General features: G+C 35.7%; 2 protein-coding genes across 9 annotated transcripts in view; one reads left to right on the top strand and one right to left on the bottom strand.

Moving 5' to 3' along the window:
* The window catches only part of LOC136851331 (sepiapterin reductase-like), a 38,368-nt gene extending 26,102 nt beyond the window's left edge, over nt 1–12,266 (bottom strand). The window contains exons 1-4 of one of the 8 annotated variants that reach the window (XM_067125366.1): nt 12,186–12,219; nt 10,848–11,335; nt 4,095–4,344; nt 132–337 (exon numbers count right to left, since the gene is read on the bottom strand). In XM_067125366.1, the coding sequence (XP_066981467.1) occupies nt 132–337; nt 4,095–4,280 (392 nt within the window). In that variant the 5' untranslated portion in view covers nt 4,281–4,344; nt 10,848–11,335; nt 12,186–12,219. Of the gene's footprint in view, nt 1–131; nt 338–4,094; nt 4,345–6,274; nt 6,352–6,676; nt 6,947–7,005; nt 7,134–10,847; nt 11,336–12,185 lie in introns of those variants that run through there. The other 7 variants (XM_067125369.1, XM_067125368.1, XM_067125363.1 and 4 more) reach the window with 7 other exon arrangements.
* Nucleotides 12,267–12,840: 574 nt separating this feature from the next.
* Nucleotides 12,841–23,783, top strand: Ostgamma (oligosaccharide transferase gamma subunit). The gene is made up of 8 exons (XM_067125361.1): nt 12,841–12,998; nt 16,800–16,969; nt 17,678–17,795; nt 19,308–19,448; nt 19,772–19,912; nt 20,072–20,222; nt 20,404–20,569; nt 21,653–23,783. Exons 1-8 carry the CDS (start codon nt 12,921–12,923, stop codon nt 21,666–21,668), a joined length of 981 nt encoding a protein of 326 aa, XP_066981462.1. The 5' UTR covers nt 12,841–12,920; the 3' UTR covers nt 21,669–23,783.
* Nucleotides 23,784–24,082: the final 299 nt, after the last annotated feature.

The following is a 24,082-nucleotide window of genomic DNA, read 5'->3' on the forward strand; positions in this document are numbered from 1 at the left end:
TTCCAAAGAATATGGTGCTCATTAGGTAAAGGGAAAGACAGAAAGCATGCGTGTTGCACAACTGCCCTTTTCTGATGCCACGGGAAATTTAACCCTTCTATTCTATCACAATAGTTGACAGAACTGATTACCTGACATTGAACCGAAAATACTCAGCGGCGTGAGTCAGGTCCTGCTGGTCCCTGAGGTACTTCAGATGCCCAAGGGATCCTGCGTTGTGGATGATGAGGGCGCGTTTGGGAGATCCTGAACTGCCTTCACGTTTGAAAGTAAGGTCCAGGGCACTGGAGAGTCCTTCGGCGTCTGCCGTGCTCAGATCCATCACGATGGGGATGAACTGAAATGAAAGGCTGAATGAAAGGAAACGAAAGGAAACATGACTTAATTCACTCCAGAGAATGGATCACTATGACGTCGGAGAGCCGCCAGAGTACTATCTGTAGTAGTATTAGTAATAGTAATTCATGTTCCCTGATTTAATATAATAATATTGACAAAGCTAACTTAATGATGGTAATTCCATGGTATCGGGGTGGGGGGGGATGCCGTGTTTGCAGGCAGAGGATCAGCTCAAAAACTTATGCATGCACTACTTACTGATCCACAGTCAGACCTTTTCAAGTTAACTAAAAACAGTAAAAAAAAAAAAAGTACCTAGAAAAACGCACAAACATTGGCGAGAAAAGATAGGCTCCTGGTTCCTAAGAGCTCACTCCACGAACACAGTTGCGGCCACAGTACATTATTCGCGTGAGATGCAGAGCTTTTTTTTTTTTTTTTAACTTGATACAGTTTTACTTCATACCCTTTTATACTGTTCATTAAATTTTTTAACTGAATTCCGTTATTTTTTTATTTCAAACGTTTTTAGCTTTACTTTATTTAATAGTACATCAAATTGTTTATTTAAATCTTTGACCATTACCCTTTCTACAAGAAACAAGAAACCCCCAAAAACTTTGATGCTCTAAGGAACGCGCTCTTCTTCTTTGAGGATTTCTCTACAAGGCCTGGGAACCGCCAAAGGAGTAGTAGCAGTAGTAGCAGATGTTATTGTGGTTGTTCTCAGGTCTTTCAATACCTAGTATAATCACTCCCATGATTATTATCGCACCACTGCTACAAAAAAAATTATACAAAAATATTAGTCTTGTTATTTATCCTTCTGGTGGGTCGCAGCCCTTGGGCTAGAAATGATCTTAAAAAGACTTAATGAGAACTGATATATGTATATATATATATATATATATATATATATATATATATATATATATATATATATATATATTATATCTTCTTCTTCGTTTTTAACGTGCATTTTTTCCCATTATTATATGGGTAAGCACGATGCCTTCTTTGAAGGACTTGATTTGGCGGTGGGTAGGCCAGCCTCGATCGGCTGCCCTGCCTGACATCGCTTAGACCCCAGCGAATGTGTACATGTTACAAATCCCCAGCTCCCTTTCTCCCAGCAGCGAGGAGAACTGGGCTGAGTAGGTTGACAGTTCGAGACGTGTGAGGTGTCTGTTATGTTTTAGAAGGTGTTGGGTAACTTTGCTTGTGTGTATTAGTCTATATATATATATATATATATATATATATATATATATATATATATATACAATATATATATATATATATATATATATATATATATATATATATATATATATATATATATATATATGCCTAATGTGTGTGTGTGTGTGTGTCAAGAAATTCTCATATCTATTACTGAATGCTGTTCCGTTCTCATGAGAAGCGCACAAGAAACCACAACTTCATTCCCAGAAGGAATTCGGTTCGCTCTTCCCAGCTTTAGACGCTTCTCGCATGTCGTCTGTCGGTGTCAGATTACCTCTGATGGCTCCGTTCTTAGGTCTAGTCTTGGCATTCGATCCTAACGTACAATATCAGATTCTCTTTGTGCGCTAAAGGGGCGTTGCTTGACTATAAAAGTAATTGCTTGAAGAGCTTTCTTTATTTTTTATCGTATAGACATGAACAGCTACAGAACATCATAAAGCATCAAATAAAAAAAAACCGTTCTAATGGCATCTTTTAATCTTGAAAAATCTTTTAATCATTGAAAAACACAACAGATCCGAACCACACTAGGCTCCTTTCCGGATAAACGCAAAAACAAGAATGCAGATACTAAAGACAAAAAGAGTACAAAGGAAAATCAAATTGAAAATAAATATAGAAATATGTAGCCACTACAGACCACTGAAGTCGCACCAAACTGGTTTTTTCTTTGTACCCTTTTTGTTTTTAATATCTGCATTCTTGTTTTTACGTACAACTGAAAAGGAGCCTAGCGTGGTTCGAAACTTGTTTTTCAAGATTAATGATGTTTTTAGAACGGTTTTTTTATTTTTATACTTGTGATTGCTTACACTTACAGAGTGAATTCATTCATTTATTCACACAGCAAATTGACGTTCCGTTGAAAAGGTATGGTTTTATGCCAGTTTCCTCTGGCAATACCAGAATATTAACTTCATTGGAAATTATAAGGGTTTTCAAATCTGTTTTTTTCTTTTCATTCCCCGATGTTTATGTGTTCTTGCACAACAATATACTGTAGTCTATGAAACATGTTTTCATGCTTATGATCACTTTAAATTTTTTTGCGTATGGTTATGGACGGTAACCAGGCATATTAGCAACGTGTCTGTAAGAAACCAGGTTCGTAGGTAGCCGTGTTTGTAAGAAACCAAGTTCAAAGGTAGCCGTGTTTGTAAGAAACCAAGTTCGAAGGTAGCCGTGTTTGTAAGAAACCGAGTGCGAGGGTAGCCGTGTTTGTAAGAAAACAGGTTCGTAAATAGCCGTTTTTTAGGCAACCAGGTTTGTAGGCAGCCCTGTCTGCAGGCAATCAGGTCGGCAGGTAGCCGACCTATTAGCAATCAGGTTCATAGGTAGCCGTGTTTGTAGGCAACCAGGTTTGTAGGAAGCTGTGTTTGTAAACAGCCAGGTTTGTTGGTAGCTGTGTTCGTAGACAGCTGAGTCAGTAGGCAGCCGGGTTTGTAGGTAGCCAGTTTAGCTGGCTTATATATATATGATTATGTACAATGTCTTTGTTTTCCTCCTTGCTCTGGAGTGGAACAGAGCAACATAGCCATTCGAAATCTGAAATTCCTGTTTCCTGGTGTTATTTCTTGCACAATGAATGTCTGACTTTACTTGAAGTTATTCTTTACCTAAACATGTTCACATACGAATCTATGAATACAAAGCATTCAACTGCACATACAATATCGCGTAATTACGGACAGACAGAGGCAAGACTTCTGAGTATTTTGTTAAAATTTTAATGACCGTGACAGACACATTGCTAGACTGCTGGATGCAACCCATCCTTTGTTATAATGTTCTTAATAACACTTCTTGATAGAAAGAGCGATAAACAGATATGCAGTTAGACAGATGCAAGCAATTCTTCATCCCGACATTAATATAAATTTCAGTAGCTCTAATACACAGACAGGTATCTCTCCGGACAGATGTATGTAATCCTTTAATTACATCATTAACCTCAGTAAATTTCAAAAACGGAATGGAATATACAAACTGGGCCAAAGGCCAAGTACTTGGACCTATGAAGCCAATCAGCGCTGAAAGAAAAATTTAGAGTAAGAAGTTTGAAAGGTGTAACAGGAGGAAAACCTCGCACTTGCATTGTGAATAACAGTTAGGAGAGGGTGGATCGTAAGTTGGAAGAAAGAGAATAAGAACGGAGGTACAGTTAAAGGAATGAAAGGGGTTGCAGCTACGGGGTGAAGGGAAGCTGCAAAGAAACTTAATTAAGTTATGCCTACAATGTACAGCGTGGGGTGCACTGACGGTACTAACTCCCTACGGAGAGTAAATTCAATTCCATAAGATACTTAAACAGATACAAGGAATCCTTTGATTTTATAATTTCAAGAACTTTGATAGACGCCATCAATCACACACACACACACACACACATATATATATATATATATATATATATATATATATATATATATATATATATATATATATATATATATATATATATATGAATCTCAATAAACGTGATAGACAAATGCAAGCATTTCTCTTACTTTGGTCTTACTGTTGACACCATCAACCTTGGCTGCTGTCTTCTTGAGGCCATCTTCCGACCGTGCCATTCCAACAATCATCAAATCACCGCCGAATTTCTCAGCCAGGCCCACGCAGAGAGCCTGCCCTAGTCCACGGGAAGCCCCTGTCACCACAACCCAAACATTCCTTTGCTTGCTGTCCATCTCCTCGACCAAAGCAGTCTCTGTTCCTTTTCAAATAGCCGCCGTTTCGTTGACAGACCCGGACCTGAAATGAATCACAGGATTAGCAGAGAGAGAGAGAGAGAGAGAGAGAGAGAGAGAGAGAGAGAGAGAGAGAGAGAGAGAGAGAGAGAGAGAGAGAGAGGACTTAGTGCAGTCTCGTACTTAAACTTTGATAAAAGAAGCATAAGCAATAGACTTTTAAACATCCTCAACACCATTTTTTGTTTATTTTTTCAAAATAGAGCTGAGGTGTAGTTCCTCGCTTAGTCCCAGTCTTCTCAGTACAACAAGGACATTGGCTAATTATAAACGGGTACAAGGTGCAGAACACCTGTGGAACCCAAACACTGAATTAGAAATAAAGAAAAAATGATTAATTCATAAGCAACTTGGTTCACTGGGTCATACAACAGTAAGAATATTCCAAATTGGCAAAGGTCTCACGCAACATACATAATACCTGGATGAATGTACACACATTCTTATACCTATTTATAAAGAGAACCAAGAAGGGCACATTCATGAATTTATCACTGAACTTGGGTGATGAGTCGAAGTGACGGAGCTGCAAATGAAAACTCTCGACTTTATAAATCTCTGCAAAGTAGTTTTCATTGCAGGTAAAACGTGAATTTCTGGGCGAACGAGGACTAGCACTCTTATAGGCACTGTGGTAATTGATTATATATATGTTATTTGGAAATGACATTCTTGAAAAGAGGAAATGAATTAGTATCAAATCGCACGACAATGAGAATCGCTGCTATCAATTGTAGAACATATGTGAAGAGGCCAGCCAATTTTAGAAAAATACTGTATTAAAAGATACTGCACATTTCAAAATTGCTTTAGATAGTTCTGCACACATAAATTTAAGTAAACATACACACACAGACACACACACACACACACACACATATATATATATATATATATATATATATATATATATATATATATATAGAGAGAGAGAGAGAGAGAGAGAGAGAGAGAGAGAGAGAGAGAGAGAGAGAGAGAGAGAGCCTGACGCAAAACTTCCCGTTTCGTTCCTTTCAAGCAAAATGACTATTGTTTTACGCATTAAATATTCAAAATAATGAAACTAACTAGACATATACAAGCTTTCTTACCCAGTGTGTAATTCAGTCATTAATAAGGCAATCCATTCAACGGAATGGAATTTTTTTTTTATCAAACATCAAAGATCAAACATAGATATAAATCAAGATGAATCAAATAAGAACTCCCAAGAAGGAAGCTGCACAAAAATCATAGAAATGGTCAATATTTCGTGTGTCCTCTTCTCGCCTACGGGCTAAACAAGCCTATTGCTTGACGGACAAATTAATTTATTACTAGCGACTGGCATAACATCAATGAAGGTCAGTGACGTCGAAGCCTGGACCTACTTAAAAGTTAAGTCACGTACGTTTACTTGAATGCATGGCTCAAACCTTAAACATCATTCTGTAATGATACTCTGGTCTTTTAGCTCTAGCGCTGCGCTTCCCAGATCAATTAGATTCGTTTTACAACTGTAGAAATCTATACGTGAAATATCTCTAAAGGTGGTGGTAGTAGTAGTAGTAGTAGTAGTTGGAGGAGGGGGGGAGGAGGAGGAGGAGTTACTAATAAAAATAGAAATAACTATCTTGAATATTCACTATTCAAGGTCGATTGCACAACGATAATCAAGTAACCCTGGATGAAATATACCCAAGGTCACAAATAATGGGAGTGCATGTAAACAGACAACAACAGCATTGAATGATTTTACGCACCTTATTCCACCATAAATTATAAGGGGGTGCATTTTAACCGACCTAAATTACTGAGAATGTATCTAAACATTTACACGAACCAAAATTACAGGAAATCATTCTTAACCAATTAAAAATGAACCTGAATGTATGTCAATCGAAATAAAATTAGATTGTATTCTAACAACAGACGGAAAACCGGTTTTAACCGACCTGGCTACTTCCAATGGAACGAACAGGCTTTCCTTATTACCATCGTTGTTAACCGTTATTATCGAACTGGGCAGACGTTATTCATAGCACCAAATCAGTAAAAAAAAAAAAATACTCTCATCGATATAATCTAAACATATCATTTATCACCGTGGCTATCTTGAATCCAGTGATAAAGTATAGATCTCAGGATGAGAAATTATGCATTTACATGAGTCACGATCGCGTTCTAGTTTAACACTGAGTTTTAATGACTAGAATGACATCATAAATTCTTCAGAATTTATTATGCCATTCCCAAATCATATACATTTGTCCAAGATCTGCCAGCCTTATACTATAATCAATCGGTCAACTGAATGGCCTCATTCAGAAGATGTCGTTATGTGATAAATAATATACCTGATCAAAATCAATCTCAGCGTCACACCGTTGGGTTGAGGCAGACTCAGGACACTGAAAAGCCGGTCTCAATTTCTCAAAGACTCCACAGTGACTGAGTCACCTCCTAGATCTGGACTATGGCAATGGAGACCATCCCGTCTGAGTCTCGGAAACCTGGCTGACGACAACCTTACCTACCCTACGTCATCGACGTCTGCTTGCTAGCCGCTGTGTCGAACAAGACGACCTAAAAACCGCCCACCGGCTCACGTGATAAGCAGACCATTATGCTATCGAATGACCGTATTCTTCGATGCTAGTGGGTTTAGATTAAGCCTGGCCCTTACCCTAAAGTGCGGTAGCGTATGAAAAGGTATAGGAGGCCTAGTGTGGACCTCGGGATTCTCGCCACCCGACAGAGACAACTGTTTCTTTCCTTGGAGGCGCAAACTGCAAGGATTAATGTCACTTTTACTGGGCCAGTCACTCCCTGAACTTCAGTACCTTTGTCATCAAGCACGACCACAGAAAGAATATTCAATACCGCCCCGGCCTACAAATGCCCTTGCTGTGTTATGGTTCGGTTGTTAGTACTGCAAGGATCTAAACCTATGCGTCAACTGTTTCTTAAAAAAAATTACTTTGAATGTAAATCAACCAGATTTCGACGTATTCATTCTGTATCCCAGGAGTAAACCGCATACGAAACATATAAGATAAAGTTGAATAAATAGATTTGTATCATTTTTGTACGACAGCCAAGTAATTCTATATAACTGTTCGACTTCCAGTCAAATATAATCAATAAGGTGGCGACGAAGCAATTTCATTACTGTTTGATAGTTAAAACAATTAGTATTGTCCATCATGATGCAATAAGTAACACAATCACTGCAGAACTTGCCGAGAGCTAAAATGGCGCACAACGCTAAACAAAGTATATCTATGCTATCATGGCGAGATGCTATCACGATTACCTACTCAGAGTCAAGGTTACTTCAGAATATGTTATGGCAAGGAAGGTGAGACTCTTCTTGGTTTATTTCCTATTAAATCTTCAATGTTTTCTAAGAAAAAAAGAAAAGAAATTGCATTAAAATCTAAGTAAAAAGTTACAGAGTTCATTTTGGAACTTGCATACACGTAGTTCTTTTCAGGTAAGGGACTAGTTGATTTCACATACACACACACACACACACACACACACACACACACACACACACACACACACACACACATATATATATATATATATATATATATATATATATATAGAGAGAGAGAGAGAGAGAGAGAGAGAGAGAGAGAGAGAGAGAGAGAGAGAGAGAGAGAGAGAGAGAGAGAAAGGAAATATTTTATATAATCCTTTTACTCTGCTGTTGTGAATATTGTTACCTGTTTACACACATTATATATATATATATATATATATATATATATACAGTGTATATATATATATATATATATATATATATATATATATATATATATATATATATATATATATATATATATATATATATATATATTCCATCAGTGGGGGAGCCTACGTGGGGCCAAGATATTTTTTGGGGGCCAGAGAGAATTACACAATTAATGTACCAATTCTGTAATTAGTAAAATACACTATTCTCGAATGTATATATCCATGTGAATGAAGGAAAATAATAGTATTAGTAATTAGTAAACCTGTATTCGAAATTGTAGAGCTCAATTTTTAATTAATTTTCAACTTTTACTATATGCAAATGTATCAAATACTGTAATGTAAATTTCCTCACAACCTTATGTTCAACACTAGTCTAATTTCTAATATCAAGTTTTAATTTTCAACTATAGTATAATATCCTTGTCATGTAAATATATCAAAATAGTGCATATCATCAGTAACACACAAGACTACGCATAAGACTTATGACCCTCCAAAATCTCTTCAAAATTTCAACCCATCCCATTCCCTCTTCCTCATCTCCTCTCCTTGGAAATTGACTCTTAAGCAGCAATCGCAAATTGCACTGCACTTATTCAAAACTGTAACTGTAGTTTCAGTCACTTCATACATAAGTTGGTAACATTAAGTTGGATCAAAATATCATGAACAAACATGTCATTTGTGTTAAAAACCCATAACTATATCCATTCACTTCTCAGCTCTATATACTGTAAGTTGTCAAGGTAACAAGATCCAAAATGATGTCATTAGATACATAGCACAACTGTAAATAAACTAAAAAATATTTCAAATACTTTCTCAGCTAAAACATTCCAATGGCATGTGCATGCATCAAACAGAGAATATTAATACCATTCGAATGGATCACAACCGATCAAAATAATACCATTAGCAGCTTTCGACCGTCGTAGGACATGATCGCTAGGCCGACGATATCTGCTTTTGACCACCAAAGGGTTCAAGTTTAGCCACAAAGGGAATTTCAATTGGGGGCAGTGGGGGCTAAGCATCTGACTGAGGGGCCCGGGCCCCCGATAGCGACGCCACTGTTCGTCAGGAAACGAGTGTACAGTAACTATGACCACCATCCACGGTCACAGCATTTTTATAATTCTGACCTTCCCGCACTATGCCATCCACCACGTAGCTTATTCTTTCTAACAGCCCTGCCTTTTCACTTTTGGGGGATCAATACCTCGTGAGATATCATTGGAACTTCGGGAGTTCACAACGGGTGCAAATATATTTGTATTGAGCAGCCTCAAACGGGTCTCCTTTCGTAGCTGAATTACCTTATCTCATTTGTTTTCCCATTTCTCTATCATGTTTTTCTTTTGTATTGCTTTTTCCGTTGCGGAATGCTTTCCCTATTTGAGCGCTGTGTTAAAATCGCGCACTGGGTAATCCTCAAATGATAAATGATCCATTACTTTGACGTTCTCTTAATCTCATGTAGTAAACCAAATCAACAGTGGGACTACACGTGCAAAGAACAACAACCTTTCAGTTTTTCTAGACAATGCCTCCGTTGAGAACTTCGAGCACATCAACCTGCAGTTATTGAGAATGGGAATGAATAACGCCTGACGGGCAAAAGCGTAGTGCTTCCCCAGTCCCTCCTCAATCCATCAGGTTATCAAACCGCAGGAGAGAATCCTGTTCATTGATACAAGCTGTAAATTCGCGACAACTGAGTTTCGGTGGCAGTCTATACTAGATAAATTGAGGGGCAAAGTTAGGCGAGTAAAATGACCATATATGACTGGAACCATATTTAAGTGTTTCCTGACATCCATGCTATTTGTCAGCTTTTGATCGCTGCTTTACAGACCTGCCAGGAATTACAGAGCTGATCTTTGTTATAACACTGACTGAAAACACACGAGGAAACGTAATTCTGAAGCAATAAAAAAAAAAATAGGTCAGAAATCAGATGGTATAAACTGTTTCTATCACTCTATATGAGTAATCTCTTCACATGTTTATACACACACGTATATAGCTATATAAAGTATATACATACATGTATAAATATATAAAATATAGTATATATATATATATTTATTCATATACAGATAATTGTATATTGATACATATATTTATATATATTATATATATAAATATATAAATGTCTACATAAATTTGTAATTATCTATATATATATATATATATATATATATATATATATATATATATATATATATATATATATATATATATATAATATGCAATTCTATTGAAATTAATGGGATTATTTGCAGATACTATCTTTTTATCTAAATTTTGAAGTATACACTGATTCAGTCTAGAAAAAGACAGTATCTTGAATAATGCCATTGACTTCAATAGGCATTGCATAAGAGACCAAATATGCCCAAATAGAATACATACAGTATACATACACACACACATATATATATATATACAGTATGTATACATATAAACATATTTATATATAGATTTATTTATACAGATTCATATACGTATAAATGTATAAATGTACACATATAAATATTTATAAATCTATAAATATACATATACATATATATATATATATATATATATATATATATATATATATATATATAAATTTAATATATATATATACATATATATATATATATATATATATATATATATATATATATATATATATATATATATATAAAATATATATATACAGTAGGCCTATATATGTGTATATGTATAGTTATACATAAATTTATAAATATTTACATGTTCGTTAGACGGATGGCACCAGAAGGATACAACCGTGCGATTTTTCATCAGCTTTTTACCACTGGTACTTATTTACAGATGGTTGGACTTCTGGCAGTTGCTTGGACTTCTGGCAGTTGCTTGGGAGTGAGCTATATTGGTACCTTCCAATGGTTGGACAATCGCATCTCTAAACTAAAAGAGCATATGATATAGCATATATAGTAAAACTAAAAAAAAAAACAAAAGAATGTAGATCCTCTAGTATGAGATAGGGGTCGGGGAGGTTTTGATTCGTGCTGGATAAAGTTTTGAGGACAGGTACACTGTACCTGACGATAAACGTGGTTTTTTCAGGTTAGGAAGCGTTCCACTTAAATATCTAAAAAAAATCAATTTGGCGCTCCGAACAATCTTAGCCAGAGTTAATAGAGTATTTCTCTTTAGAAAGTGTTTTGGTGAAAATTTCCTTATGGTGGTTAGCGGATGAAAATATGTTTAGTCATCTGGAAGGAAAATAGTATATTTCATTATTTTTATACGAAATTTAAGCCATCAGTAAGAAAAAAGTGAAGGTATCGGAAATTTCAGTGCGACTCGTTCACAAAACATGACTACCAATGGTAAGGTTCAATGCTGAATATTGCTCGTTGATAGACTACGGCTCTACTTTTATATTAAAGAATATGTCTGTTGAAAGATTTAGCCTCCCTTTACACATAAAACCAAAATATAATAGCAACTGGCAGATTCAACCTGGAGATAATTTTATTTTCTTTTACGAGCTTTACACATGCCGATTGTTTGTTTTCCCTGGTATGTAAAACACACTCTTTGGGCTTTTATTTTATTTTATTTTTGTAGGACACCAGTCCACTATGAAATCTTTACGCAGAAATATCCAATGAGAATATCGTCTTTTCACCCTACACCCTATTTCTCTCTCCGTATCCGAGAAATGATGCCTTTCAAAACCCACATTTCCAACTACCCGATTACACATAGTGTAAACACAAACGTATGTGACAGTATGTCATCCTATTGGTACACACATTACTTAATTACATGTGAAGCAAGTATACCGAAGGTTAGGCCTCCTTTACAAACGCATTCAAGTATCGAATTATCATGATCAATCTCAGGTTAGTTTATAATGCAAATGGACTTTGATAACACCTAAATTTCCATAAAAGATAAGGCGGTTCCTCATTGTATATTTCAGGATCACTTTTCCGCGGTTGTCCACGATCGAATATAATACTCGTTATTTAAGGATTTCTCAGTAACATCAAGCTCTTAATATCATCGGTTGACTGGATGCAGAAACGAAAACAATGTAAACAATCGATTGCATACAAAACGAAGCAATATTCTACAGGTGATACTTACTGCTGGCCAATCAGCGCTCGACAACCCGGCTAAAGCAGTGACATGTATAGATGAATGAGATACTTCACGGAGGATGACCAATAAATAGTCTAAATCCATTAAGAACGTATGGCATTTGTTTAAATTTTTGTTCCAAATAAAGATATCACTCTTTCTTTTTCCGTCATCTGGCTACAGATTCTATGCATAATAGTGTTAATTATGTTCATGAGATACGATAGGATGCTGTAAAAAATGTCGGTACTCTTTCATTTCCATACATTGCTTGGTTGCTAACATCACTGTGGCATTACGTATAGAGGATTGAATAAAGAATTGAAGCGTTTGAAGTCTTAAACTTCAGTCATCTATACTACAGATGTAAACAACACGAAAATATCAGAAACATTACCTACTAAAATAATGTAGCCCAGCAGACAGAGACCCCTGCAATATAATAGTATTAGCTCTACACATGCCATGGTTACTAATGCTACTTCATCAAATTTGAAGGCCATATTAAATTTATAGCTAACGATAAACATGATTATATTATTATGATTGTTATTATTTATTCATCGATACAAAATATTTATCTAAATATTGTTAAAGCAATATACATTTTGCGTCTCTTCGATGCGAAACATTACCTTAACTGGAAGTTGCACTCATCCAAGTGGTGTGTAAGCCTTGCAGAAGTTGCAGTATCTTCTGTTGATAACAATGATGCAGGCCAGAGCATTATTTTTACTTATATCTTGCTTATTTTTCATCCACACTGTTGTCCAGTGCAAAAAGGAGGTAATGTTACATTACATGGTAAATTTATATCGTTAAGGAAGTTTTTTTTCTGGCTAATGCCGGGTGCTTCTCCCGAAAAGCTGTTCTGTTTCTATGCTAGGATATCTTGTTTAGGGTAGGCTCCTTGGGGCGCTGTCCTAGACTTTTTGAAGTGGAAGCACGTTATACGAGCTTATTTTCTTATGTGTCTAGTCTTAACGCTTTACTGGACAGTTACCGTGACTTTGCCCTCAAATTTTAAACATTGATTTGGCTATGGTGTAAATATTTGGTCCGGGCTTATTGCATAGCGTAGTCAAGGCGAATTAGGCTAGCTTTGAATGTGCCCAACCAATATCGTAACGGTACTGTTTCCTTAATTCATACTTTCCCTCACATTTTTGAAAGTCTCGTGTAGTAGGCCTATTAATGTAAAATTTAGTTTTCTTATGTGACTAATCAAACGTAGGCTGGTTTTTTTTATGTGATTTTGGCGAATTTTGCGTTAGATTGTTAGAAAAGCTTGGTTAACCCTTCAGGCTACACATCTCTTAGGCTAAGCCCAGGCTATGTTTAACAGTACACCTCGTGGAAATGAGGGTAAATGAAACTAACACAGTGAAATACAGTAATACCTCCCAGGCCGTAACCCCGCCTAAAAGTAAGGCTTCACCCATCTGGACCCCCCCCCATGGTATGTATTTGCATACTTACCATGGTTATTTGTTGTTGCCTTTGTTGCAGCCCCCTTTGGAATGGGCGACCCCTGGACCCCCAGCCTAACCTGGCCCTAAAACTAGGGTTCCAAGTGTGGTCTCTGATTATTTTGAGACAACTGTATTGGGAATATAATGGCTTAAACAAACTTTTCCAAAAAAGGAACATAAATTGATCAAAATCGTTTAAAGAAACAATCAGAAAAACAGTTTTTGACATTTTAAACCGCTTCTTTGATAAGTGGGCCTAATTAACATGTGTTCTGAGAGCCTACGCATCTTTAAATATAGTATTGTTTCCTGAATACACGGTTTCTTCATAGTGAAGGCATTTTAAAACAACATAGGCTAGGCACCATGTTTTGTAAAATGAATTGCAGTCAGTCACTTTAGTTAAAAATATCTTTAAAAGGTCACCTCATGATGCACTGAAACACAGATGTTTGTCAGAGGTCAGTAATGGCCTACTCAAAAAACTTAAATCATATTATTCACCGAGTCATGAAATCATTTGAGAAAAAATTGAATACAAAGGAAATTGAATCAAAATAACAACACAAAAAACCTAAATGAATAAAAGGGATACAGAAAATTTAAGCCACATCAGATGATTGCACGTGAGGAGGCTAAATCAAGCCAAAAATAAAAGAAAGATAGATTAATATTGTTAAGCAATATTCATTGATAAATATAGTAATTACAACAAAGATAGTTCCAGGGTAGCACACTAGGCTGATTAAAAGTTGAAGATTCTCCTTAATAATGTGGCAGCATATGTAAAATGAAAACTTATACTTTCTGCATTCTACAAGTATCGCAGCAACTATATATGTGCAAGGATTTTGGCATAATTGTCCAAGAAAAATGTCTTAGAATTGAATAAAATATTTGATTACATATCATTTACACAGCTTGAAAGTATCATATACCCTGGAGGATATGCCTACATCCTACCTGACCGAAGGTACAGCATCCTACCTGACTCTGGGCTTGGTTTTTTCTCTCTGGAGACACTCTCCTCATAATCTTTTACTGAGGTCTAGCCAGCAGTATAAAAAAAACTGTAAAATTTATCAAACGTTTTACTATGTAAATGTCACATATGACTTTGTTATTGTGAGATATGATTTTACATATCAAAGTGTTGATAGTTATGATTTCACTAGTATACTATGCTGTCCGTCTATGCTTCCTTGGTACTGGTAAAACTGTACACATTCAATTTCATTGTAGTAAGCAGAGAGATTACAGTTTTTTCATAAGCAAGAGGTAGGGGAACCAGGGGAGGGCAAAGAATCCCAGTCAGGCAGGGAGCTGCATTTTAGGTTAAGGTATATTAAGTTAGGTATATCCTATAGTTGTATATGTTTCAGTGATTTTATGATGGCATGATCTTACCCTGATTCAGGTTTCCATAGCCCTAGGCTGACTTAGGCATGATGGCTAAGCTCCTTAAAAAAGGTGAGTTCCATGATTTAGGCTGTGTGCTAATTCATGTCAGCTATGGCCTGTCATATGTAACCCACCCTGTAGTATAGCCCATGATACCCTAATTCAACTGGTTTTAGTTATGTTCTGGTAGCGTATAACTTAGCCAAGGATAGGATAAGCTGGTTAACAAGAATTATGCAGCCAGGTGTGACAAACATACTGTACTGTATGTAGGTTACTCCCTGATTTATGTTGGATAAATTTTGATCATGTGGTGATGGGTTCATTCATAACCTATCATAATTCCTTTTCATACTCACAGATTAGGCCTAACTTACGAACAGCCTAGTCAAGGCTAGGCTAAGGTGTCCCCTGAATAGGTCAGTTCTTTTTGTCTGTAGGTAGACAAGACTAACCAGTTTCCTTTACAAATTTGATCATGTTAATACTGTCAAAATATAGAAGCCTACATCGCTATAGCCTGGGATGAAATTTGATCAAGGGTGAGACTTGACTATCCTGTAAATGTTTAGTGATATACATCAAAGAGAAGTGATGAAATGCAATGTAAGAAGCATGTGCTTTTTGCGAGCATTAAGCAATGAAATGATTTATAGTAATGTAGGCTTAAGCATTCTTAGCTAGCTGGAGCCACAGATTTCCAATACCCAGATACAATCTCTGCCTGTGACACCTGCCATCAATTGCTGTACTGACTGCTGCAATTCCCTGAAGTGCACTCACTCCACCCCATAACACTTTACCTATAAAGTATCATCCTACCTACCTACCTACCCAGGGAAGCCTAACCCCCCCCCAGACCACCCCCGTCTGAAGTCACTATTCTGACTGAAGTGTTCTACTAGTTCTTTTCATAATCATCAAAAAGTAAGGTCTGAGTTACTGCTTCTTCCATCACCTTGTGTTAATTGTAACCTAATGTCACCATTGACCTGTCAAAACAGCATGGATTATACCTATGTCATAACTGAACTGTCAGAATAGTTATTACAGATTTCATATGGGAACCCTAGAATTCTTCTGTTTCTTGACATGTAAGATCTATGAGGACTAGAAATAACCTGTGCTGTTTTTAGATAAGAATGTAATTTCCTCTTTCCTCTGACAAAAATATTTTGACATTGTTATGCATAAAACATTTAGCCTTCAGTTTACCACAACTTTGTCACATTACTGGAGTTGCTGTTTAGCCTCCTTTCAAGATGAATTACAGTATTTAGATTTTTTTTAAGGCAAAGACACCCAGAACTGAAGTTTCTGTAAGAAGCACTCTTCGACTTTCATGGTGTTCATGCCTTAAAAACTATAGATTAGGCTATTGTTCATTCATTAAGTAGGCAATGGGTAAGGTCATAGTTGGTTTGATGTGTGCACCACATATATATAGACACTAAATTCACATGTTCCTTTTTCTTTCTTCTACTTCAGTCCCTTCAACTGTTTTTCACTATACAGTACTCAAATAGATGTGTAAAAATCACATAAAATTCCTTTATCTGTTAATGGTGCATGATTTATTCTCTATATAGATTTGTTTAACGGTACAATAAAGTCTTTTAATCTAAGGCTGGATATTTTTAATAATGTAATGTTAGCATGCTATTTAATATGCAGCTCCTAGACACTAAAATGTTTCCTTTGCTTATACTTCCAGCTAACTCTCTCTGAGCGGGTGCAACAATTATCAGATGCTGGAGTCAAGAAACCTGTTTTACGTTTCAATGGAGATAAATTTCGCCAATATGTTAAAGGAACTCCCCGTAACTACTCGATGATTGTTATGTTCACTGCATTAGCTCCCTCCAGGCAGTGTGGCATATGCAGGTAGTATTACGCATCCTGAACATTAAAATGGGGCTATCCATTATCATTGATTTGTTAATAAGAGGAAACATTATTTGCCCCAAAAAAAGATTTTGTTTTTATTATCATCAATTTTGGTAAATGTATTTACAGTTGCTTAGAGAAGTATTGCTGTCATGATCACGAATTATTTATACTGTGTAATTTCCTTCCTGGATTAATCTTGCATATCAAGTTAAAATTTAAATGTACTGGTACTCTACTTGTTTTCATGCTTGTATATTGATGAAGTTATAAATGTATTGCTATACTGTATTGCAAATTTGTGTGGATGTCCCAAATACTTCTTAATTATGAATTTTTCAAGGAATATGTTTGGGCTAATGATGATTTGTAGATTTTGTAAATATGCCCAAATGGTGTAGTAAAGTATCTTTGACATACAGTAATTAGAAATCGCTCCTAGAATTATGTCTCATTTATGTACAGTACAGTAAATAAAATGTTTACTTAGATGATATGCCATGCTTATTTTATAGAGAATTTTCCAAAGGTGAAAGCTCTGCTTAATCTTAAGAGAGTCCACATTGCATTCTGCTGTATTTTATACCCTGAGTTAAAAGTTTTCTGACTTTTGACTTTTTGAGTTTCAGTAGAGCATAAATAAACTTTTGTTAATGGATTATAAAAATGGCTTAAATTCTATTTGTTCAACTTTTTTTTTTTCAGACACGCTCACGATGAATTTCAGCTGGTTGCAAATTCATGGCGTTATTCTCAGGGTTACTCAAACAAGTTGTTCTTTGCCCTTGTAGATTTTGATGAAGGTCCTGACGTTTTCCAGTCGGTAAGAGTGAAATATTTGTGCTCTCTCTCTCTCTCTCTCTCTCTCTCTCTCTCTCTCTCTCTCTCTCTCTCTCTCTCTCTCTCGTTATGAATATCCTTATATGAGAAAATAACAAGATGAGAAGTCCAGTACATCTTCTGTATGGTATTTTATTTAGAAATGAATTTTAACAGATGCTTACAGAAGAAAAATGATGAACATAAAATATTCTTTTACTAATGGAAAGTTTGAATGCAGATTGATTCTCTCTCTCTCTCTCTCTCTCTCTCTCTCTCTCTCTCTCTCTCTCATCTTACGTGAAGTTAGGGAATACTGTACAGCTACCGTAATTGTATCTTCACAGTCATTACTATGAAGTAAAAGAGTTTTTCGTACTTAAATTGTAAATTAATCATGATTAAATTGCTGCTACATCGAGTCACATATTTTTTTTGCAAAGATTCCAGTTAATAATGGCAATGCCACTCAGTTGCCAACTAGGTGGATTCAAAACTTGTTGGGTTGTGTAAAAATCATAGAACCAAGGAATTTTCGAATTTTGTCTGGTTTCATTACAAGAAGTGGTGGGGATAAGCTGAACTCTAGATATACAGGCAGTCCCAGGGTTATGTCGGGGGTTCTGTTCCTGAAGCGCGATGTAAGCCAGTACACCACATCAGAAAACTGCTAAAAATGAGAAATAAAGTGATGAAAGCCTTACTTTTAATCCTTTGGTTGCTGAGATTGATTTACTTTGCTTCTGGTGAGGTGTGCATCTGCGATCTTGTAGGATTTCCGTTAAAAATGTAGAAATATTCTTCCGTCACTTATAGCGTGCTGTAAGCCTGAAACGACATCACCTCGGAACATCCGATGTAACCTGGAACAGATTTTGTTTATGAATACTGTATATTTGAAAAGCAACGTAAGCTTGGCACGACGTAAACTGAGATTGACGTAACCCGGGGACTTCCTTTATGTAATGTTTGAAGACAGTTTCTGATCACCAACTATTAACAGTCAGTTTTAGACTTTTATGCTGTAGCTTTTATCCATTTTTATTTTACTGTTAATATAATATGTACAGTACACAGCAAGAGATACAGGAAGTGACAAATAAATTTTCTTTATACTCATATGAAATGAAATTTCTTTTATCTGTTTGCTAGTAAGGTGTGAGAACCATTTATTTGTTATTATCAAGATAACTTATATTCTTAAATACATGTCAAAAACACTACTTATTGTTGTTTTCAAGAGTTTCTTATCATTGGTATTCAAAAGGGATGTGGGAATGATAAACTTTTCCTATTATTTTCATTTTTTTAAGTAGATTAGAAGAATTGATGTGTTTGTATATTAACTGTTTTTTGTATATTAATGTATGTTAATGTTAATAGCAGATCGTATCACTGACTTATTTTTAGAGCAGTCATGACATATAATAAATAGTAAGATGTGTATGTTGAGATGTCAGTCCATTTAATGACAGGTTTTTGTAGATGTGTTTCCATCTGTATCCTTCTCCAACAGCTTCGCTTAAACTCAGCACCAGTTTTCATGCACTTCCCTGCCAAGGGAAAGCCCAAGAAGGTCGACACACTAGACATTCAGAGAGTTGGATTTGCAGCTGAGAATATTGCAAGATGGGTTGCTGAAAGGACAGATATACAGGTACAGAATTAACTTTAGTTATTGTTAAATTACTATTTTGATGATAAACCTCTTTATGTAAGTTTTTTCTTTTTGATTTTGCCATCTGAGATCTTGGCCTATTTCTTTGGTTCAGGACGTCACATCATAGCTGAAGCTTCTTTGGCAGTTTTTTAAGTCACTGGTTATTCAGAAAGACTGCAAGTGATAAGTTTTCAGTAATCAAGTAACCAGTCATAAATGTTGTGGATTCATGTTTCTTTTTATCATCTCTATTTTAAGATTACAAAACCCAGTGCACATAAGTATTAATTTTCTTCATATGGTCCTCTCTTGTTGCAAAGATCCGAGTGTTCCGCCCACCGAATTATTCTGGCCTGCTTGCTTTAGTGGTACTCCTAGCATTAGTTGTTGGATTACTCTACCTGCGAAAGAACAACCTTGACTTCCTCTACAACAAAACTACTTGGGCACTTGCTGCATTGGTGAGCTATTTCCTTTCAAAGGCTATAAGATGTACCGCAAAGTGTAACTCTGCTTATAATTGTGTTGTCAGAGACTAAGTGCATTTACAATTTGGAATTTAGTTTTTGCACTGTTCTTACTGCTCTGTTGTAAAATTTTGCAATCTCTTTTCTTATCAGGCTTTCACCTTTGCCATGACATCAGGACAGATGTGGAATCACATTCGTGGTCCTCCATTCTTGCAGAAGACACAGGCAGGCAACATTGCTTATATCCATGGATCATCTCAAGGGCAGTTTATAGTTGAAACATACATTGTTGCAATACTCAGTAAGTGATGATAGGGAGTATTATTGTCATGCTCAGTTGCATTATGTTGCTCTAAAGTAATTTTGTGGTTGTCACTCAAGGTGACATATATCATGATTAGTACACCAGAGAGTTTGATGATATCCATTGCTTAGCAGGGCTTGTGGTTACTGCTATATGTTTCATATGTATTATTCCACAGATGCAGCTGTAGTCTTGGGAATGATTTTGATGACAGAAGCAGCCAATAAACGAGATGATGTCCGGAAACGTCGCATCTATGCGATTATTGGGTTGGGACTTGTTGCATTCTTTTTCTCCGTTTCGTTGTCCATCTTCCGTTCAAAAGCACATGGATATCCCTACAGGTGAGTAAATTTTGCACTTCCTCAAGTGTATGTAAATTCTAAAAATACTTTGTTGTTTAGTGAAAGCAAATGTTAAGGACAGATCATTATTACAAAAAACAATTTTCTCTTGTTTCCCAGCCTTTTTGAACATTTATTTTTATATGAAGAGAGGTGTAATGTATGCAGTACATTAGTAATTATTTTTTCATTTACATTATATGAAAGATATTTCTTCAGTTTTCTCCTTAGTAATGGCTGAATGGTGTAAGTTATTTGGCATCATAATTGCAAGTGGTCTTTGGTGCTGATTCTCCTTAGTAAGCTAAGAAAATACAGTAACCAAAAGAACTAAAATTGCATCTGCGTTAACAGGTGTGTGAATGGAAAATCATTAATTAGAATGTATATGGGAATGTTTTATGCTAGTTTAATGAGACCACTGAGTCACGTCTCTTAATTATATAAAGTGAGAGACCAAAGGGAATGGATGAAAAGTAAAAGGATAAAAACGGTGCAGCTGGAGATGCTGCAAAGAACATTTTGTATCATCAACATTGTACAGTACATAGCACACTCTCTTATGGCAGTTATTTGTTATTAGTAAACTATGTTAAGTTACTTATTACATTGTGTAAGGTTGTTTGATTAAGAGGAAGGTTTTAAAGATTGGTTAAGAAGACAAGAATTGCCCTTTATAATAATGAAAATGTGATAGAGGAAAGCATTAGAGTTTATTAGAGGAAAGTGATGAAGTTTTGTTTGTAGAATCTTACTTATTCTCAAAAGTAATTGGGAAAGTGCTGGTTCTGCAAAAATGAGCAGATTGCATGGCAAGAAATGCCATTAATGGTTTTGTTTTTATTTATTTCTTTTTCTGTGATAAGAATTGTGTGGTAATATTATTTGCTCTGTGTAGATTGTAATCCAGCAAGGGTAATATAATGATTTTTGTGATGGAATTGTACGTTATCTGGTGATCAATCAGTTTCCAGCCTGTTCCAGGAAAGAGCTGAATGATTTGCTATACAATATCTTTCAGTGTTACCTGTGTGTTGATCAGAAGCTCACCTTGGATAATAATCTCTTTTCTATTTTTTCCAGTTTTCTCCTGAAGTAAATATCAAGTTTTCAAGAAGTAGGCGACTGGTAGTGCCTGTTACATTCGTCATACATTTTTTTTCAATTGTTAAATTTATATTATGTGATAATTCATGCCAGACATTAAATGAATATCCTGATACATTGCTGTTTAAAATAAGGCTTATTTGTGAATAGGGTAGCTTATCTAGAGGCCTTACATGCTTGCAAGACAAAATTGTCAAAACCTAAAAGTCTTGATTCGTTTCCTGTGACCGGTTTGTTCGTACTGTTTGAAACTAGTACCAGTTCATGAAATAATTCCATCTCATAACATATTTTTGTCATCATGATCATCACAGTAAAGACCTAAGGTTCTATAAATATTGTAATATATATATGAGAGTAATTTATAACAGTGCTGTGGCATAGTGTATGCTTATTGTGTGAGTAACTGCACTGAATTTTATATTCTATTTTCTTCCTCATTTTTCTTCACATTCCGAACTGATGGAATATGGAACAGTACAGCCATGTTTTACAGCATCACTTTCCACACCTCTTTTGTCTTTGAGCATCTCCCACACTTTCTGTATCCCTTGTAGCATGGCCTTTCTTTTCATGCTGTGTAGAGCGGCTGGAGTTTAGTTGCTGACGCTTCTCCGTAGCTGAGATTAATTATTGAATATATTGACTTGAGCTATATCACTTGTATACTTAAGGAACAACATTTTGTGTTGATGATTTATAATTTAGTCGAGGATAAGTGCACATTTTGATTTATAAAATTGTTTTTCCACACACTGTTCAATCTATGTACAGCATTTTCAGTGTACACTACACGAATGACTTTGTTTTATTTGTCGGGTGACCATAAGGCTTATTTTGTTTATTCATTACAAGTGGCGTTTTATTTTCTACAAAAACATGCATGATTTGTGGTTCTTGTGCAGATATTAACTTTGGAATGCCCCTCTCTTCTTAGGAATAAAATTTAATATTGATACCTTTTTGCTTGTCAGGAATTAAAAATGCTTTTTCCTAAATTTGAACAGCTGAACTCAGCTTTGGGAGTTTTTTCATATGACCCATCTCTGCTGTAGCACATCTCCATTTCTTCCGTCCATCTACATCCTGTAGGCTCCTTCACAGAATTCCTCAATTCCTTGCAAAATTTTAATTTACTTTGTGATCATGCAAAGAGGTTGTGGTTGAGTGACTTTTGTGAGTGGGAAACATATGTTCTTCTAAATGGCTTACTGTGTAATGTCTGTTTGTGACGTGTTTTTTTAATTTTGTGTGGGATTTAAAATCTTGTGAGATATCTGCTCAGGTGTAATCCTTGATCTTCCAGGATACAAGTTTTCGCTACTGCTTTACAAGCCGCTATTTAACCCCAATAATAATTTTACCCTCTCATATGCTGTACATTGGTAGAGTGACCCAATCAGATTTATTCATTAAACAGTGAGGGGTCTTGAATTTATAGTTCTAGTATTAAAGTATAAAGTGCTTAGCTGTCTCTTCAATTACTGTGTCATATAGGTTTTCTAAAAATGATTTTATAGTTACTGTAAATTTCCTAAAGCTTTCAAACAGCATGCTGTTAAAATCCACCTGTTTTCAAATCGTATTGTTAACTCAAGTTAGTGTCATCAGTCCTCTCTGAAGTATTTTGAATAATTCTCTTTAAGGCTATTTCATATCATTGACTGTGTGCATCCTTTAGATATTTGGTTGCTTGAATAGAGTATGGCATCATCATGCTAAATGCCTGCTTGTTACTTTTGTATACAGTACTGACTTATTGTGGACTTGAGAGGGAGCACAAATTTGGATAGTGTCACTTCAACATAGTAGAAAGGTCCAACAGAAGAGGAGGAGTAGTATTGTATTGAGTAAGAAAGTTATTGTGTGCACTGAGACCATTTTGTATCTTTGGAAGAGGGGTGCAGATATAACAGTTTGCATGATCCCACACTTAGATTAAAAATAATTGGCTGTTTGCAGGCTTATAGCTTCTTATATTTCCCTTTATCTGTATAGAATTCACTGTTCTTTGATAATGAGTTTATCTCTCCCGTGGTGTTTGTACGAAGGTTGCGAGTCCAACGTTTTGTAACTGCTGTGAACTTTAATAAATTACTATAAGTTAGTTGTCCTATATTTACCAGTATTGACTGAGTTTCTGCATTGTTGCCTTGTACATAAAGAGTGATTGGTTTCGGGAAATTTATCCTTATAATTCCAGTGTCATTTTCCCTAAATGAATATGTAAACAAAAACAGCCAATTTCCTGGTGTTTGTAAGTGATTAACCATCCCTGAGAAAAAAGGGAAGGTAGAAACCTAGTGTCAAGCATGATGTCAATATTTTTTGTCCAGTCAAAGGTAGTGAGGGGAAAGACATGAAAGGAATGGATAAAAGGAAGAAAAGCATGGGATATTGAGCTGG

This window comes from Macrobrachium rosenbergii, chromosome 23 (genome assembly GCF_040412425.1).
Source record: "Macrobrachium rosenbergii isolate ZJJX-2024 chromosome 23, ASM4041242v1, whole genome shotgun sequence".
Taxonomy (NCBI): Eukaryota; Metazoa; Arthropoda; class Malacostraca; order Decapoda; family Palaemonidae; genus Macrobrachium; species Macrobrachium rosenbergii.